The sequence below is a fragment of the Episyrphus balteatus genome, chromosome 4, assembly GCF_945859705.1.
Source record: "Episyrphus balteatus chromosome 4, idEpiBalt1.1, whole genome shotgun sequence".
Taxonomy (NCBI): Eukaryota; Metazoa; Arthropoda; class Insecta; order Diptera; family Syrphidae; genus Episyrphus; species Episyrphus balteatus.
Window position 1 is genome coordinate 6,483,691 of NC_079137.1, and position 20,329 is coordinate 6,504,019.

The 20,329-nt window shown below is 26.7% G+C and overlaps 1 protein-coding gene across 1 annotated transcript in view; it reads right to left on the bottom strand.

Annotated features, from left to right (window-relative positions):
• LOC129920238 (uncharacterized) overlaps positions 1–20,329 on the bottom strand; it is a 222,849-nt gene that overhangs the window by 131,159 nt on the left and 71,361 nt on the right. Inside the window, exon 2 of the mRNA XM_056001497.1 lies at positions 6,905–8,249. Within this exon, the coding sequence (XP_055857472.1) occupies positions 6,905–7,824 (920 nt within the window). The 5' untranslated portion in view covers positions 7,825–8,249. The remainder of the gene's footprint in view (positions 1–6,904; positions 8,250–20,329) is intronic.

A 20,329-nucleotide genomic window follows, 5' to 3' on the forward strand; every position in this document is an offset into this window, starting at 1 on the left:
ATGAAAAAAAAAATTCAAACATTTTTAAAACAAAGTTCTTTTCTAGAAATTCTAGTTGTTCGAAACAAAATTTGTGGCGTACAGTTTTTATTATAATTTTTAATTTAAAAAGTACACTCCGGTTCGCTGTACTGATAAAAAACAGTTTAAAAATGATTTTTGTACTTTTTTGCAAAGTTTAAATTTTTTTTATCACAGTCAAACTAGTTTTCTATGTTTTCATTTATAATTTTTGTTGTCTTCTGCCAACCCTTTCGAACGAACGTAAGCTTTTGCCATTTTTTAATCTTCTTAGATTTTTTAGAGCTAATATAAATATAAAAATATTAAGTTTTATAACACTTTATAATTAAGTGTATCAGGATTAATGACCCTGGCAACCCAATGAATGGTTTGGTCGATGCTTCTGACGATTTGTTTTTTTAAGGGCTCATTGCTCGACGGTCATCGCTTTGACTAATTACAAAAAAAAAACAAATTGAAGTTCTTGATACGGTTGTCAAAAGGAATTAATTCTTAGAATTTTTCAAACAGATTTAAAAAAAAAAAAAAAAAACAAATAAGCCCGGAAAAATAATAGGGACTATATTTGTTGCCTTTATTGGCTTTACGAAGAAAATAAATCTAAAGAAACTTAATTGAAGCCCTACAAAAAATAACAGACCATATTATATTAAAATCTTTGCAAATATATGAAAAAAAAACCGATAAGATACAATAAATCATAAAGAAAATAAAATTGTCCTAATTTTAGGCCTTCATTCATCTGGTCAAAAATGTAATTTTCATAGGTACTTTTTCAAAAAATAGATTTAAAAAAATATCCAAAATATTAAAAAGAAACACTAGTCTTGGCGTTTTCTTTGTAGCAAATAAGTAAGTAAATAAGATAGAAATTTTGGTTTAAAAACCGTTAAATGAAAACACGTACCAAAATGGTTGAGTTCTTCATTTTATTTACCGGTATATCTAACACAGCCGCTAACGAAGTTTAAGCAAACATTTTCCAAGTTCATCTATCATAATCGCAATTTCCTAAATTCACACCAAGTGTCAAATAAATGACTAGCAGCTAATTGGAAATTGCAATTTCCTATTTCACTCTTATCTCATCTTCTTCATACCTTTATTATACACACAAATGATAGTCAAGTTTCGCTTTTTTTTTTTCTTAATTCCGAGAGAACATCCAATTTCTTATTATTTCCAACAAACTAAAACCTTCAAGGAATAAATTCTATTAAACCTGCATACATAACGTTGCTACTTTGTATATAATATTCGACCGAAAAAAAAAAAGAAGAAGAATGTCAAAATACACTTTTTTTTCTCTCTTGACTTCAATATCTTAAAAAGAATTTTCTTTGACTCACGACGACTCATTATTAGCTATTATCCTATCCTCTTTCTCATAGGTACAAATTTGCAAGGACCAAAAAAAAAAAAAAAAAAAAAAAAGAAACTGTACAAAAAAGGTGTCACTTTGCATAGCTTGAAGCTAGCTATCCAATTAAGCTCTTAAAATGTTACACAAGATTCTCTATGGTTGGTTTTGGTATATTCACGTAAAGAGCCACAAGATAATTTTTACCCCAAAAAAAAAAAGTTGCGGCGATAACTTTTTGAATTTTTATATAAGATGTTGCCGATAGCACACACAAGCTGAGAAATAATATAACAACCAGGGCTATACAACATACCAAAGACAAAAAAAAAGGAAGAACAAAATTAAACGAGAAGCAAAAAGTATTGTACACAAAATATGCATTAAAATGGTTATTTTTGGAGAGAGAAAAGTAAAGAAAAAGATATTTTACCTTGTCTTGTATAAACAACAGAATAGGCTTTTGATGATGGAATAGATAAAGTAATCTTGAAGAAAAGTTCGTTCGAAGGCATATTTTTTTTTTCTTTTTGAACGATTTGATCTTTCCAAGTACACGGAAAATAAAATTACAACTTGATTAGGTTTTGACAGTGAATTGATGAATGATAAATGATGAATGATGAATGATGAATAATGAATAATGAATAATGAATAATGAATAATGAATAATGAATAATGAATAATGAATAATGAATAATGAATAATGAATAATGAATAATGAACGATGAATAATGACTAACCATAAATGAACAATGAATAAAGAATAATGAACAATGAATAATGACTAACAATAAATGAACAATGAATGATGAATAATAAATAATGAATAATAAATACGGAATACTGAATGATAATTATATGAATGAAATGAATGAAATAAAAAAAATGAATGATATGAATGAAATGAATGAAATGAATGAAATGAATGAAATGAATGAAATTAATGAAATGAATGAAATGAATGAAAATGAAATGAATGAATGAAATTAATGAAATGCATGATATGAATGATATGAATGATATGAATGAAATGCATGATATGAATGAAACAAATGAAAAATTAACAAAAAAGGAATGTAATTTAATAAAAGTAATGGTTTGAAGTGCCCCCTGACACTGCATTTTTGTTTACTTCTTGTCAAATTCAATTAAATTTTTCTCTTTCATTCTAACAGAAACTGTCATAAAAATAAAATTTAAGCTTTTTACTCTTTGAGTTGGCAAAAAAAAATTCATTAAAATCTAAACAACTTGACATTTGACAGACTGAAAATGACACGTAGCCATAAATTTTTCTTCTTTTCTGTGTTTTTGATGTATAGAAAGGGAATAAAATACAACAAAAAGGCGTATTCTAACTGCCTATTTTGTAACACTTTTACCCTTTTTGTCATTCTTGACAACAAACTCTACTTTTTTTTTGCATTTTATTTTGAAATATCACTTTTGTGACAAGATTTTTTATATTTATTTTTTTGTTGGGTAGTCGGGTTTATAATGTTTAGCTTGTCAGCACCAACATCATCCAAAAAAAGAGGAAGTAGTTGTCCGTTGTAGTAGGTAGTACGTGCACAAACCCACTCGAACATTATAAATTTCAATTTTATGCAAACCTAGGCACTAGGAGTCTATAAAAATATAGTTTATTATTATTTGTGTTTCGATTTCAATGCACACAGCAAAAGTTTTGGGATTCTTTGTAAAAATGTGTTCTGATATCATTCGAATGCAGTGCTATTTCCAAAACACAAAAAAAAAAAAGAAAAATAAAAAAAAAATCTGGGGAATAAATTAAGTTTAATGGCAAAATGGGCAGTTAACTGGGAGAGAATTTTGAAAAGGAAACGCAGTTTCATTAACTCATACGGTTGGTCGGTGTGGTGTTGTTGTCTGTGTGAGTGTGTGTGTACAAAATGGACGACGACAAATTGTTTGCCTTTTCCATAGTACGAGGACATTATACACCATAGTTTTTCGTTATAAATGCTGGGGGTAATAATTTTTGTGGGTTATAAAAATGCAGTTTCAGCAAAACAGACAAAAACAAAGTTGGAATCTGTTTTTTTTTTGTCTTTCTTTTTTTGTTTGTGTGTGGAAAATGAATGGCATGTGATATGATGCCAAAATTACTTTTCACCCTTTAAGTGGTAAAATTGTAGTTTTTTTTGCATTTTTTTTTTAGAGACAGTCGTCTGGTTATGAATTTTTCAGCAAGGCACATATACAAGCATGATACTTCGATACATTCATAGATGATAAAATGGTTTTTTATTGCCAAAAGCAGATGAAATTTTTAAATCAAAAAATAATTCATTTTTTGAGGCAGAAAAAAAGGGGAGAAAATAATAATGCGATAGGGTTTCTTTTTTTTTTTTAGAAAAAATGTAACCGAATTGCACTGGTTTTCTATACTCAAACGTACAATTGAAATGAAATATGAAACACTTTGTTTTGAATTCAATAAATAATAAAAAAAAAAAAGCCATTGGAGAACTGCATTAATTTCACTTAGATATAGCAGTTATATGAATATTTTTCAGATTATTGAATGTTTATTTTGAGTATTTGAAAAATTCAGGGACATATCGCTGTTTGACGGCTGTAGCTTTATCAAATGCACATAACTTAAACACAGATTATGAATAATATGAAAAGTGGGTTTGAAATTTCGAAAAGGGCTAAATATATAATTTTTATTTGAATTTCATAAATTATTAATCATTTATTTTTGTTTTCTTAGTCTATAAAAATAGTGTAAATAAAAAAAAACCCGTACATTTTATGTAAAAAAAATAAAATTTGTGGCTCAGCATATTTTTTTTTATCAAACTGCTTAGAAATACTTTTTTATAAATTTAATTTAATGAAAAATTTATGTTCAAAGAACTATTGTTCTGGCAACATTGGTCTTGGCCCTATTTCAATTACTAAATACAAAACAATTGTGTGTTTTTTTTAAAGATTTCTTTACTTAATTTGAATTTCAATGGTCTTATTTGAATAGCATATCTCTTTTTTAATGACTTAAAATAATTAGAAAAAATTGTCTATAAAAGAATAATGAAGATTATAAGAAAAAAAAACAGTGCATCTTGAACAATTTTCTTTTTTAACCTCGATTCAAATTTATCACAATATTTGAAGTTATACTTCAAAACTAATTTATTAAATGGTTTAGGCAAATTTAAAAAATCGGTCGTCAAAGTTTTCTAATTTTTAAAATCACAAAAAAATTTTTTTCTTATGAAAATTTTAAGAATTTTGGTAAAAAATCAAGAAATCTAGTTCAAAATAATTTTTTTTTAGCTTGTAAAAGGACTTTTTTTATTACGATAATGATTCTCTTTTTTTGTTTATTTTTTTTTTGTTTTTCCATATTACAACGTTTTAATATTTTCGAAAAAGTATTTTTGACTAAAAGTTGGATACAAAATTCCCCTCAAAAGTCCTCAGACTAAACTTAACTGAAATTTAATCATTGAATATTTATTGAAACATTTTGTAAAACAAATAAGCTGCCAAGTTTTGCCTATATGAGTTTGATTGAGTGATTATTTTTATTAATTTATGGCTTACAATGCACTTATGGCTTACATAAAGACTTCTGATCATTGAAGAATCTTGAAGGCATAGGAAATATGTGAAACTTGAGATTTTCTAAAAAAAAAGAAGCAAAAAGTAGTGAAATCATAATAAAAACATAACTATTAAAAATAATCTTTTTTAATGACATAACACATAAAAACTATTAAAACTTGTAAATTATATAAAAATCTATAAATTTGTCTTTTCTCTTATTTTAAATAAAACCTCTATTCGATTTTTAAATCCTTAAAACCTTTATTGCTTTCATGGCGAATGAAAAGTATATAAAGGATCATGGGCACTTTTGTATGGACTTTGGGCCCATTTTCAACATTGCTCAACAGTAATGAAACGTACGTCAAACAAAAGGTCGAAATCGAGCGCAAAAATGGTGTTTTTGAGCATTTCATAAAAAAGTACTCAAAATGAAACAAAAAAAAATATATAATAAAATGCACGACTGGGTCGCACGAACTTGCACTTAGAGTTAAAGTTGCTTAAATTTTTAAGACTTTTTATATAGAAATTTGGAAAAAAAATAAATTTCGTTTTTTAAAAAAATAAAATAAAATCTGAAATCAAATTGCCCCACAAAACAAGTATGCAGTTTTGATTGATATATTAATTAAGATGCATTTTTAGAAAAAAAATTCGTTAGAGCCGTTTTTTAAAAAAACTAATTTTTTATAAATAATTTTTTTGGAAAAAAAGTTTTAAAATAAAATTGGTATGCCATTTTGTAGAAATTACTAATCAACATCTAAAAACAAAATTTCAAAAAAATTCAATGTCCCGTTTTCGAAAATTTGATTTTTCAAAAAAAAATTTTCAAAATTTTTTTAAAAACCCAAAAATTATTTTTTTAGAAATTTTATTTTTGGTTTATAAATACTTCTTCACAAAAAGTTTAGTTGAAATAGAATAAGTAGTTTCGGAGATAATCGGATTTGAAAAAAAAAAAACGGTTCTATGGCAGGTACCGTTAATAATGATTTTCAAACAAATTTTTTTTAGTTAGAAGATAGACCTTAGCTTGAAACTATTATTTGAATTTTTTAAACAAAATCGTTGGAGCCGTTTTCGAGATATTTCAATTTTACTTAAATCGGTATATGACAAGTATCGTTATTTTTGGTCCAAAAAAATATATGTATAGTACTTTTTTAAAGGCTTGACATTTGACCTTTAATTCAATACTAAAATAAAGTTACATATTTCTACTAATAGTTTTCGAGAAAAAAAAATGACTTTTAAACCAAAAAAGGTTAAAAAATAAAGTAAAATCAAAATATTTAGTACTATGTATTTTTTTTTTTTTCACTTTTTTTTTATATAAAGTTTTAAAATGACTTCTCTAATTCACTGATTCTCAATTAATCAAACACTAAAAACCAGAAGAATATATTAAGTCCGAATAAGTGACACTTAGGTCTCCCATTTTGGCCAGATTTTATGAAATTCATTATTTTGTTGATACTTAATTATCACTGAATTTTTACACACATAGTACCGATTGGGAGAAGAAAAATGTTTTTCGTTTTTACAATTTTTGTATTGAAAAGTAAAAAACAAAACAAAAAGAAAAATTTTTATTAAATTTTTTCATCTACTTTTTGACGCAAAAAAACAGCTGTCAAAATTTGAACTTATTTTGGAATTTTCTTATTTAAAGAATAGTGATGGCAAAATACTACATAATTACAAATTGTAGCAAATTTATTTAAACGAAATAATGTAATAGGTAGATGATTGAGGTAATTTCCCCTGTGGAATCTAAATAGACTGTGAAAATCACGTTCGTAAACTTTTATTCTGAACTAACTGCGAAATAACTGCGTTAAAGGCAGAAACCGCTCATTTTGTCAGTAATATTTTCAAATTTTGAGTAAAAAATATCTGTAGGTACATAAAAATAACTATTGTTCTACTCACGTATAATCAAAATTAGCCCAACAATGTCCCAAAAATCGGCACTGCAAAGCATTACACTGATAAGGTTTCACCACCGCGTCAACTTCATAAGTTATATTAAATCCATAAACATCCAACAATCGATCCAACGCTCTCAAATGTGTCCCATCCAGTGTCTGCATCTCGAAACGTATCTCAAGATATTGACTAGTAAACTGAATCCACGCCACCTTCGTTGCATCATCTTCGGTGAGCTGAAACAACCGATGACTGGGAACTTTATAGTCATCACTATAGTACATATACTCGGTGAATTTAAGTCCACCGAGAACGTACAATTGCGTCAGGTAGACAACTATCGAAACATTGGCACCCGGTTCGGCATGCGAATGAATTTCGGACGCATCAATAATCCAAATACACTCGATGGGTGTCTTGAATCTGTGTGGGAAGTTGGGCGTTTGAATGGTCCCAGCTGCGGCACGATAGTATCCACCGCACAGAGGTGTTGTGCCATTATTGTGTTGGATGTTCTGTTTTTCAGCAAATGGCTTTGGCAGCAGTGGTATCGTCGCTGGCAGAAGCGGCGGCGGTGGTGGCAATGCCAGTTGTGGCAACAATTCACCCGACAAATATTCCTGATTGATAGTTGGTGTTCTGACGATGCGTTGGCGTCGTCGTTGTTGTGATGGGTTTTGTTGCTGCTGCTGATTTCTCTCATTAGGGTGGCTACTGCTACTCAGTCTTTGGCCAATGTCCGATGGGGAATGATGAAGCAACGATGAAGAGGAGCTGGTTAGCCTGGAACTATCGGGAATCACCACAGACTGCCAAGCACTGCCGCCGGCAGCAGCTGCTGCTGTTGCGTGGCTTTCTTTGATTATGTTGGCTGGTAATAGAGCCACCATGAACAGGATGATGAGAAATAATGATGTCGTCATCGACTGTTCTTTCAGTTTCAGTTTTCGTGTTGGGGTTTTTATTTAGTTTTTTTTTTTTTTTTTGCTAGTTTTTTTCTTTTATTTTTGGTTAGTTGGCGAAATTCGTTGTTATCTGTTATCTGCAACACAAATTAGACCAACAGAGTTGTGATGAGTCCAGGAGGCACCCGATGCTGCTGGAGTCGTCTGTTGTGGTTGTTTGCCTTTCAATTTTGATACATGTTTTGTCATAGTCCGGTTATTTAATTAGATTCTCTGCTGCTTGATGAAGGAAAGATAATTTGATTGCGCTTAAAGAATCGTGACGCATAATGAGGGAGTAATTAGTGCGGCGATGATGATTGAGGAATTGATGCTTATCAAGTCCATAAATTTGCTTTTAGCCATTTAATATTGGATGGTGTGGTTGTGTGTGTGAAGGATATCTGAAACGAAAAATGAAGAATTTTAGAAAAATCAATAATTTAATTAGTTAGTTTTAGAAAATTTCAAAGAGTTTTTCAAAGTGATGGATTTTTCAAAGCTCTTAATTTTTTTAATTTTTGTGAAACGAGTATAAATATTCAAAGTGACAACTTTCTCAATGATTTTAGTATCACTAAATACAAGAAACATATTTCAGTAATTTCAGTAATGCTTGAAAGATAAAAAAAAACATTAAAGAAACATAATTGATCAATAAAAAAGATGAAACGCCAATTTTTGTACACACACGGTAACCCTGGTTTGAGGTGGAGAATAGGGTAACCCTAAACAATTATTATATATTCCAACAATATTCTGCACCTACAAAATAAAATTAACAAAAGAAACTGAATATACAAGAATTTAGTTTAACTACAAGATATACACTGTGGCGTATGAGTAACTTTTTTTGTATGATAATTTTAAATCACTTAAAAAAAATATGTACCTAAAATTGTTTAGTTTTTATTCCAACATGTAAAGCAATTTACAAATTATAATATTAAATAATGAATTGTGCTTTTTTTTTGTATCAACTTAGTAAAATTAATTAAATTATTATTATTGCAGTACATAAGCTTCAAAATTAATACCTTCTTTTTTTTTGTACTAAAGCATTTATTGATTCAAACTAAAAGTGAAGCTTTAAATAGCATATTTTTGTTTTATATTTTAAGCCTAAAGGTAAATAATGAACAATTCTATTAGCCATAGATAAAATGATTGCGCTTTAAAAGTTTTATTTATTTTCATTGATTTTATTTTATATTTCATGAATAAAATTTGTATTAGTTTTTTTTTTTTTGTTTTTTGTTTTTTTTTTTTTGAATTTTAAATTAGTTTAAGTTATTTTTTGTTTGTGTATTTTAATTTTTAAATGAAGTTATTATCCATTATTCAATGTTTATTTTGTTTGTACCTTTTTTTTATTTAAAAAAATATTTGCTTTGATTTAAATTGAATTTATCATGAGTATTTAAGTTTTTAATAGTAGATAAATCTCATCTATTGCCATATCCATTAAGAGATTTTTATTAATCCTACAAATAGGCAAACAAATTAAAGCGAATTGTGATATGAGTTAATCTTCTTTCTCAATTTCCAGGTAATACATACAAACAAACAAAAAATAAATGAATGATGCACATATGAAAAAATATGAAGTGTTAATTTGTATACAATGAATATTTAATAAATACATAAATTTTGAAAACAAAGGTAACTATTTTGAATTTGTAACTGTATCACCGAAATTGCTTCCCGAAGGATTAGCAATTAGTTCTTCACTTCACAAAATAGCTTTCTGTTATGTAATCAAAAGCTAATTTGAAGTCAGTGAGAAAAAAAATATTATATTTGTTTTGAAATTCTTTACAAAATATTTCAATCTTTTGAAAAATCAATTTTTTTGAAAAATGTTTCATGAATTTTTTTTTTTTGAAATGTTGTTTAATAATCTTATTATTACTATCCATAGATAAAATGCATTTATTTGTTTTCAATTCACCCAACACAAATAAACTATTTATTGGTTTATAATTTTTTTTAATTGATTCAATTTTATTTGTTTTTATTAAATAAATATCCTAATGGAGTTATTATCCATTTGTCAATTTTTGTTTTGTATGTTTTTATTCTACTTGTATTTTAAATTTATTTTCGTGTGGAATCTAAAATGAGAATTATGAATTTGTGAACATTTTTTTTTTATATAAATCATCAAATCTACCACATCCATTAAAAGAATTTATATTTGAATCCTCATAAAAAAACCTGAAATCAAACAGATTTTAAGCTATTGAGTTTTTTTTTAAGAGCATTTAAGTCTTTTTCATTTTTTTTTATATTTGCATGATAAGATTATGTTTAAACAAAAAAAAATTTGAAAAAACCTTCAAACAGTCAAGGTTTTATGTAAAATCTGATTTTTAATAGAAACAAACAAAATACCAAACTGTCGGATTAAAAAACATCATAGATATTATCTTCCTATTCCTTTTTTTCTAAATACCACAAAATTCTATAGGATGCTTTGATATAATCCCATGGAGATAAATACTAAGCTTATTTTTAGGAAAAATATTTGAACTTTCCCCATCTAAAAGTCTCACCTTAATTGGATGAAAAGTAATACCTTTCATTTTCGATTTTAATCAATAGGAAAGCTTTTTAAGGTGCAAAATATACAACAAACTACCTTTTTCCCTCTTAGTTACTTATTTGTTTTTAATAATTTTGAAAAACTCACTTTTCCTTAAGGACCAAGTCAATTTAAATAAAATGTCCACCTTCTAAATCAAATTAATTATTCTTTTTTTTAAGGACATAGACACCTTGGATCAGGAGAATGAACTTATTTTTGTATGTGTTACTTTTTTTTACTTGAAAGTAGACAAAAACCTGTCCGGCAAATACATAACCCTCAAAAGTTTTCGAGGCAAAAATCACTTTTGAAGAAAATTAAAAAAAAAAAGGAATATCCTTAATTAATTGACTCTTAATGTATTTTGTAATTCACAATCAATTATAAATTCACACCAACTCTTGACAACATGCTTATAGGTTCATTAAATTTCAACTTTGACATGAACTTTGACAGCATCATCACCATCATCATTAAATTATAGGGTATCAATAACCATTTGAGGTATTTTTGATAGGTACTTGAAAAATCCCAATAATTTTCGCTACGTGCTACGATTAAAACTGAATAATCATGAACTGCCTCCTTTCTACCATACCTACTCAATACTCACACTCTCTCTTACCCCAAACATATTCCCCATATTTTCATTTTTTCATATGAATTCAAATATAAATTAACCTCATTCTTCGTTTTTGACTTACTTTTCCATTAATCATTTGACAAAGTTCTTATTCAAGAGCTCTCTTTTCTTTTTGCTTTTATTGGTATACAAGTACAATTGAAGGTACATATATTCAGTACATAATAATTATTTTCTCTTCTTGGTTTTTTTTCTTTTTTATTTTGTTAATAAATATAGGTTGGTGGTAAAATACACACACATGAACATGATTCGCGAGAAGAGAAGGATCCTCTTGAAGAACTTTTTCTCCAATTGATTGCGATTCATATACCTACATTGTACATATATACGCGCCGCCAAACTTTTTCCTTACCCCATTAACATTTTTTTTTTATAATGTTGGTTATATTGTATACTAATGAACTTATTTTATTTCCTCGAAGCCTGTTTGCCTCCTTTTCACATTCTATTAATTATGGCCTCACTAATTCACTACTACACATCACACACTTCTCTTGCCTTTGCGTTTTCCCACTTTCTTCTTACGTATACACAACCTCTTTATACCACTCTCTTCTCCCTTTTTCTCTTTCTTTCTTTTTTTTTATTCTATGGCTGTCTCTAGCTGCCTTTCCTAGTTGATTTAGTGTACTTTTATGAACACAATTCTTTAAGTACCAAATTAATTAATATTAATTACTTCTTATATAGAAGATGTTGGTTTATTTGCAACACTTTTTTTTATGTGTGTTTTCTTTTAACCTTATTTTATTTTTTTTTTCTTCGTTTATGTTGTTGTTTTTATATTTATTTGGTATTGAGTCTGTTTAAATTTGATAAATATACTTTTAATGTAAGGATTTGATGTGTAGAAGATTAAAGGACCAATAAAATGAAAGTAAAATTTGATAAACAAGTCGGTATATAAAAAAAAAGTCACTCATACGCCATAGTGAATGTCCCTCATTACTTTTTTTTTCATGTGAGGTACGATATTTTTAACTAAAATGAATAAAATGTATACCAACTTATCTATTATTTAAAAATTAATACCACGAACAACTACTTAAAGTCAAGTTTTTGGCTGCCAATTCGTACATAACTCTTGATGGTAAGGATGTGGTATGTGAAGTGACCAATGTTTTGACTTTCACGGTTAAACAATCCCAAATAAATTGGCATTCACGTTAAAATTTTTCTTAGAAAAAAAAATCATCCACATATCGCTGGCTGAGAATTATAGGGTTGTTAGGTTAGTTTTGAGAAAATCGATCTCAAAGTTTTTTAAGGCTGGTTTTTGGATAAAATAGTTACATACATAGCAGTAAAGTATTGATGCAATCTTATAAAGGACCCTAAAAAAATCATAAAACCATGAAAAAAACATTAATTTCACCACAAAAAAGGATTCTATGAGCATTTTTAAAAAATGACATAGAACCTTTTTATGAAAAAATTTGTAAAAAAAAATTTGTAAAACCTTATAGTTATAAAGAGCTTACATGTAATAAATGCATTTTATATTAAAAAAGTGACTTCATTGTGAAATAGGCTTTGATTTATTTTAATTTTATTCAAGTTTTGCACAAAACAGTCAAAATCTATTTTAAATAACAGAAAAAAATACCACAAATCACGTTGTTGCATTTATAGAAAATAACAATTCCTACTTTTGTTATATTAGGTACACAGAAAAAAGACATGCTAAAAACATTTAGAATTTGTATTAAATTAATAGGATTTTTGCATGCTTTTTTGCCAGAAAGACAGTCGTCTTAAAACAATCATCTACTGTGCAAAATTTATGCCAAAAAAAATTTAAAGTTTGTTTAATCTTTTAATAATTTTAATAAGTACATAAAATTAATGAAAAATCATTTCAATCTTAGCAGGTATCTACACTTAAATTTTCTTAAGAAGAAAATTCTTATTAAAATGAAGTTCACTTTGATTTTAAAAATGTTTAAACAAATTTTACTTATTTTTATTAGAAATCTTATTAATTTACGAGGATTGGATTTTAGAGGAGTATCATCTTGATTCTAAGTTGCTTATTTGTCTCCATGTATAACGTAAGTAAATTTGCTTCAAGTTAAAAAAAAGTTTTATTCGATGAAACTATTAATAGAAATAAACTAATATAATTGTAAAGATGAATAACGAAGAGTTCTCTACGGTTAGTAGAGTAAAATCTTGACCTTTAAAAAAAAAAAAAAAATACTCAATTTTCCAAATACCACAACATCAAAAGATCTTTTATTTTTACTTTAGTTAGAAAAAAGATCATTTCCATAAGATTTCAATTTGCGTAAAAACTTCTATGTAACTTAAATCAATGTATTTTTTTGTTTGAAAAAATCAGTAAAATGTTCTATATATGTTGCAATTTGAATAACATAGAACCTTATTATATTAATACATGTATGTAAAATCATGAAAGTTGTATGTCTTTTTTACCTGTGCCGTCGCCATTAATTTGGTTCTAATTTTTTTTTAATTTTATCTAAAAGCCGTTGAAATTACGAAAATTTTGGTGTATAAAACTCATTTTTTGTATTTTGTATGAAATTCACCCTTATAATTCTCAGCCAGCGATATGCCGTAGTGACCCATTTCGAATTTCAAAATAGGAAGGATCATTAGCGAGTTTAATCTGTTAGAATAAAGTATCAAATAAAAACAAATTCATTGCGAATATTCATAAAAATATTACATTATTGTACAATAAACTATATTAGGGTGTCTCATATTTTATTTTATTTTATTTTATTTTATTTTATTTTATTTTATTTTATTTTATTTTATTTTATTTTATTTTATTTTATTTTATTTTATTTTAGTTTTATTTTATTTTATTTTATTTTATTTTATTTTATTTTATTTTATTTTATTTTATTTTATTTTATTTTATTTTATTTATTTTATTTTATTTTATTATATTTTATTTTATTTTATTTTATTTTATTTTATTTTTTTTTTTTTTTTATTTTATTTTATTTATGAGATTGAATAATTCTGTTATAACAAAACACCATTTTTGCTTTCATTTAATTCCTGTTTTAAGAACATCGTAAACGATAATCATTTTTAGCAAAAAAACAAAACCGACTTCCATGGATCAAAACTGGGTTTTATGGTTTTTAAAATACTTCCTATAGCTAAAAGTGAACGAAATTGAAATGGGACCACACTGCAGCCACCACCTTTCCAATACAAAAAGAATTATCAAAATTGGTTCACTCAGTCCAAAGTTATGCGGTAACAAACAAAAAAAAAAAAAAAAAAAAAAAAAAAAAAAAAATACAGACGAATTGAATACCTCCTCCTTTTTGGAAGTCGGTAAAAAGTTGATCCTGAGCCATGTATTTTCATTTGAAATATTATTGATTGATTGATTTATTATGATTTTTATGAGTGTAAGAGAAAATTATAAATATTGCAATAATTCCAATATTCGAATAATCATTTTGCAAATAATGTGACAGAAATTCAAACTCTCCCAAAACATTAAAACCCTTCATTTAATAAAATAGACAAAACGAGGCAAACTGTTAATTAATGTTAAATTCATATTTAGTATTAAAATCAAAACTAGAAAATGCAAAATATTTTCTCATTATTTTTAATGACTAATATCTATGTAAAATATTTGTATGTATGTTTACGTGCTCGAAACAAAACTAATAATATTAAATTTCAATTTATTGATATTTAAATAAAATATGTTAGCTAATTAATTTTGTGGCATTATTTGCATTGCTGCATTAGAACAAAGTTATTATTATTTATGTATCGGCAATTTAATGCTTTAATACCCCTGCGGTGTATATTTACGCAAAGTTAAAAATTTTACAAAAATAATATATTTGCATTTATATAATTGTTGTAATATGTATTTTGAAATGTTTTCTCTTTGATTTTTAACAAAAATCAATATTTTTTTTGCTAAATCTATCTAAAACATAATTATTGCATAAAGTCAATTAATATAAAATATATGTCGAAGAGTTTAAAATTTGTGAAATAGTTAAACATTACGGAAATTGTATAAATTTTGCTTTCCTCTTCTGTTTTTGGGTAGGGTTTTTGAGGTTTTGGATGAGATTTTAATCCCAATGTTGTTGCATTATCTTTGTATAAGTTTGAGTTGTCAAAAAGTTTTTGTTTTGATCAAAGTTTTTTGGGATTTCTTGTGTTGAACCCTAAACGTAAAGTAAGTAAGTTTCTTTGAAAATATAATCATACGAGTATATGGAAGGGGGTTTTGGGATAAACTATTTCCGCTGCGGTGTGTGTCTTCAATGAGATATTTCTATTTTCGTAATTTATGCATTGAGTACCTAACCTTCGTATATGTACATGTGTGTCCTTATTATTATTATGGATGATGTACAAATGAATTTGTCTTAAAATTATAAACAAAGTATAGGAATTTTGGGAATAAGGAAACGACTTGAAAGGAAGCAACCTATGCAAATTAGTTTTTGAAGTTTTGAATGTTAAAATGGGTTTAGAAGAGGCATATCATTTGCCTGTGATGCGTTAAAAAAAAAAAAATGAGAATAACTTGTCAAACTATTCCTTAATTTAGCTTTCACGTAGGCATAAAATAAACTAAAATAAAATAATATAAAGTAAGATTGATATTAATGATTGGAATTTTAAAAGTAAGCTGTTTGAAACTACAAAAATAATTTGTTGAAAAAATAAATAACACTAAATATTTGAATTAAAATAACTTATTGTAATTGAATCTAATAAGAAATAACTAAATTTTTAAGTAACATGAAGTTAAACTGAAATTTTATTTTGAAATAAGATTAGGTAAATATTGTAAAATTTACCCTATGTAGTTTCACTTTATTATTTTTATTAAACTAAAAATTTTATTTTCGCTAATCCCTTTTTTGCTCTGTACCAAATCGTACAATCATACAATCGTATTATCATAAAGCATAGCAGGTGCAAAGCATTTTCTACCCGATTGGGCTTAATTAACTTGTGATGTTTGTCCAAGCTTAGCTTACGGGATTTTGTTTACAAAATTTAGAATTGTGCTTGATCAGTGGGAGCCAATTTTATTCGATCTCTTTAATTTATAGGACAAGTTTAGTATTCAAAAAGAAAAATTGAATTTGAGATAACATTCAGTGGATCGTGCAATTGAAATTTAAGTAGTCAGTAAATATTTTTGAATTTTTTTTTTAGATAAAAACGGCTGCAAAGATTTTCAAACAAATCTAAAAAAATCCTTTTTATAGAAGAAATCAACTTTTATATTTAAGTAGTTCGTTTGATTTTCAAGCTATTAAAATAGTGTGTTTTAGAATTTTAAAAACAAACTTTAATTTTTTTTTTCATTTTTCTTATAAAATTAAAAAATGGAATCTATTTTTTTTTTAATTTTAAATAAAAACTTTCAACATAAGTCGTGCATTTTATTTTGATAGCAACCACCTACAAGATAACATCTTAACTAGCATAAATATGGTCTTCTGCAATTTGTCTTGATAAGACATTATAGAGTAATTTTATTTATAAACAAACAAAAAAAAGTTGTTTAAACAAGAAAAAAAACAATGCTGTCAGAGTTATTGATAAATTGGTCGATGTTTATTTTTATTTAAAAAAGTGCAAAAAATGATTTTTTTTTGGTGCAAACAATGAGTCGTACTACACGGATAATGATATAATATGCTAGCAAACGACTTTTCTTTTAAAATAAACATACATATACATATGCATATAAATTTTGGTTTTAAAAAAATGCCTCGCTTTTCAATTAAACGCCAAAAAGACAAAAAAAAATAATTTTTTTGCACTTTTTTGGTAAATTCTCATATTTGCTGTGAACAAATTCAAATCCATGGATTTAACCCAAAAAAAAAAAAAACAAAGCAAAACAAAAAAATATGTAACTTCACCAGAACTTTCTACTTTTATAATAATCTTGAGTACAGTGAGTGAAAAAAATTGGAAATTTGAAAGGAATAACAATTTGTTTTTGATGGTTAACAAATTATGGTTGAAAGTCAATTGATAAAAACAAACTTTAAAATTGGTTAATGTTCCATATTCATTGGAATCTAAAAACCTTTGAAAATCCAAAAACCCCATAACAAAACCAAATCAGAATTCCTTAAAGATCTTATTATAAACTTTTCACAATATTTTGGGTAGCAATGTTATTTATTTTTTAAATTTTTGTTTATGGAAATATTTTCCAGATTTAGATTTTATAATTTGAAAGTAATAAAGATAATAAACTAGTTAATGGTTTAACTTATAACCCTGCCTTATGATAAGAGAGACAGTCACAGCGAATTTGGTCTGTCTTATGTTTAACTTTTATCATTACGATAGGTAATTATTTTATATGATATACCATAAACAGTTTCGATAAAAAACAAATAAAATATAATTTCACTATCACGTGTGAGATACCTAAATGAGTATTTATACAGATTAACACTTCTTAATAATTTATTGCCATTTAACAAAAATAGATCTATACAAACAGTTGAGCAAGTCAACAAATTTTTGGAATGGAAGATTGTTACAGGTAGAGCTTGTAAATAAAGTGGTTTATTACACAGTGCAACAAGACTTGTTAATTCAGCAGTTTCAGTAGTTTTTAGAAAGTGTTTCATTTTTTATAATCCTTTAAAAAACAGCTATCTTGACAACTTATTTATTATGGTACCAAAAAAGAAACAGAAGTAGGTAGTGTCTTTTAAATTGTACTGAGAAGTGAGAAGTTCATAAAAGTTAATACTTAAACAGGTAAAATAGTACAAAAAATCAACAATAAAAAAAAAAATTGTTACCCTTTGGTGAAAGGGTGTTTTTTTTTTTAGGTGTTAAGTTATGTTTGAAAAATATATCATAGCAGGTGATATAAATTTTGTAAATTTTTTAAACTTTGTGAAAAAGTTTTGTTTGTTATAAGAACTAAGAATCTACTCTGTAGAGATTACAAAATTATTTTGAGTGAAAGGGTGTTTTTTTTTTTTTGAAAGTTGGAATTAGTACCACAAAAACTGGCACAAAAATGTTACCCAAATGAAAATTGGTACAAATCTCTAAGTTAAAACAGGAACCAAGAATTTAAGTAGCCTATAAAAATATTTCAGATGAAAGGGTGTTTTTTTTTGGGGGGGAAATAAGGAAACGGTGCTTTCTTGGGTGTAGAGAAAATGTGGGTATATTGGAAAAACTTAGTAATAATGGTACTCTACTGAAATTCAGCAATTAGGTGTTTTTTTTTTAGGTAATCAGTTATGTTTGAGAAATATATCATAGCAGGTGACATAAATTTTGTTAATTTTTTAAAGTTGGTGAAAAAGTTTTGTTTGTTATAAGAACTAAGAATCTACTCTGTAGAGATTACAAAATTATTTTGAGTGAAAGGGTGTTTTTTTTTTGAAAGTTGGAATTAGTACCACAAAAACTGGCACAAAAATGTTACCCAAATGAAAATTGGTACAAATGTTTAAGTTAAAACCGGAACCAAGAATCTTAAGTAGGATATAAAAATATTTCAGATGAAAGAGTGTTTTTTTTTTTTTTGGGAAATAAGTCCGATAAAATCAATAGTTATATTTTATCATGAGAAAGGGTGTTTTTTTGGGTGTAGAGAAAATGTGGGTATATTGGAAAAACTTAGTAATAATGGTACCCTACTGAAATTCAGCAATTAGGTATGTTACTATTGAAATTGGAAACAAAAATCTAGTGCTTATAGTACAGGTAAAATAGTACATAAAATCAAGAAATAAAAAAAAATTGTTACACTCATGAAACTTGGCAAACAGTTTGCAAGCGTGCTTGTTTTTTTACTTCAACAAGTAAAATATAACCGAAACAGATGTGAAAAACATGCTACACTGATAAAATTCGGCCTGGAGGTTTTAGATAAAGCAGGGACAAAGGATTCATAAAGTTCTTAAAATTATTTTAGGTGAAAGGGTGTTTTTTTGATGGGTTAAGTTGTGTGTGAGGAAGGTATCATAACAGCTGACTTAAATTTTATTAATTTTTGAACCTTGGTGTAAATGTTTTGGTTGGTATAAGAATTAAGAATATATATATAAGTGTACGAAATTATCTTGAGTGAAAGGGTGTTTTTTTTTTTAAGAAATGATGAAATTCGGAATTAGTACCACAAAAACTAGGAAAAAATTGTTACACCAATGAAAATTGGTAAAAATGTTTCATTTATAATAGAAAGCAAGAACCTGGAACAGTCTATACAAATATTTTAGGTTAAAGGGTGTTTTTTTTTTTGGGAAATAGGGAAAAATCCGCGAAAAGTCCGATAAAATCAATGGTACCTATAAATGGTACCCTTACAAAATTCATTAAATATGTTCTCTTTCCCATGGGAATTACGAATAATGTAAGTCTATAAATTTTTTTTATGTGAAAGGGTGTTTTTTTTAGAAGTAAAGAAAATATGGGTATATTTGAAAAAGTGTGTAATACAAGAGTAATATTAGTGGTACCCTATTGAAATTTAGTATATTATGTTACTTTTAAGATAAGAAACAAGAATCTAAAGTGTCTATAAAAATATCATGGTTAAAAGTATTGAGATTCAATGCTTTGGCTTCCAAATAAAAGATTCCAAGGATTCCAAGAAAAAGTTTTTCCAACAAGAAAAATATATTTAATTTAATAAAAACGATGTTTTCGTTACAGAGTTTAGATTCAGAATGAAAAATAATTTAAATGAAAATTGAAACAAAAAATCGATTGCTACAATTTCAATAAAAAGGGTGTTTTTTTGAGTGAAAACAAAAATGATGGGTCACCATTGAATTTGGGATAGAAAGCAAGAATAAAGAGTTTTAATAAAAAAAATTTTGGTAAAAGGGTGTTTTTTTTTCGAAGAGACAGTAAAACCTGCAATTTGTCCCAAAAAGCCAATGATTTATTTTATTTATGGTTTTGATGACAAATTAAACGTTTATACTTAAGTTCTTAGACGTTTTACACGAATCATTGGCTTTTTCGGACAAATTGCAGGTTTTAATGTCTCTACGAAAAAAACACCCTTCCACCCAACTTTTTTTGTACTTGGTTCTTATCTCAAAAGCAAACTTTTTGCCAAGTTTCATGATTGTAACAATTTTTTTTTTTAATGCCTATTTTACCTGTACTATGTACTGAGACCTAATCCATGTTCATGGGAAGACTTGTTATTTCTAACCATGACCACAATTATATTTCAGAGAAGCAAGTTTTCTCAGTATCAGTTCCTTCTATCAGTT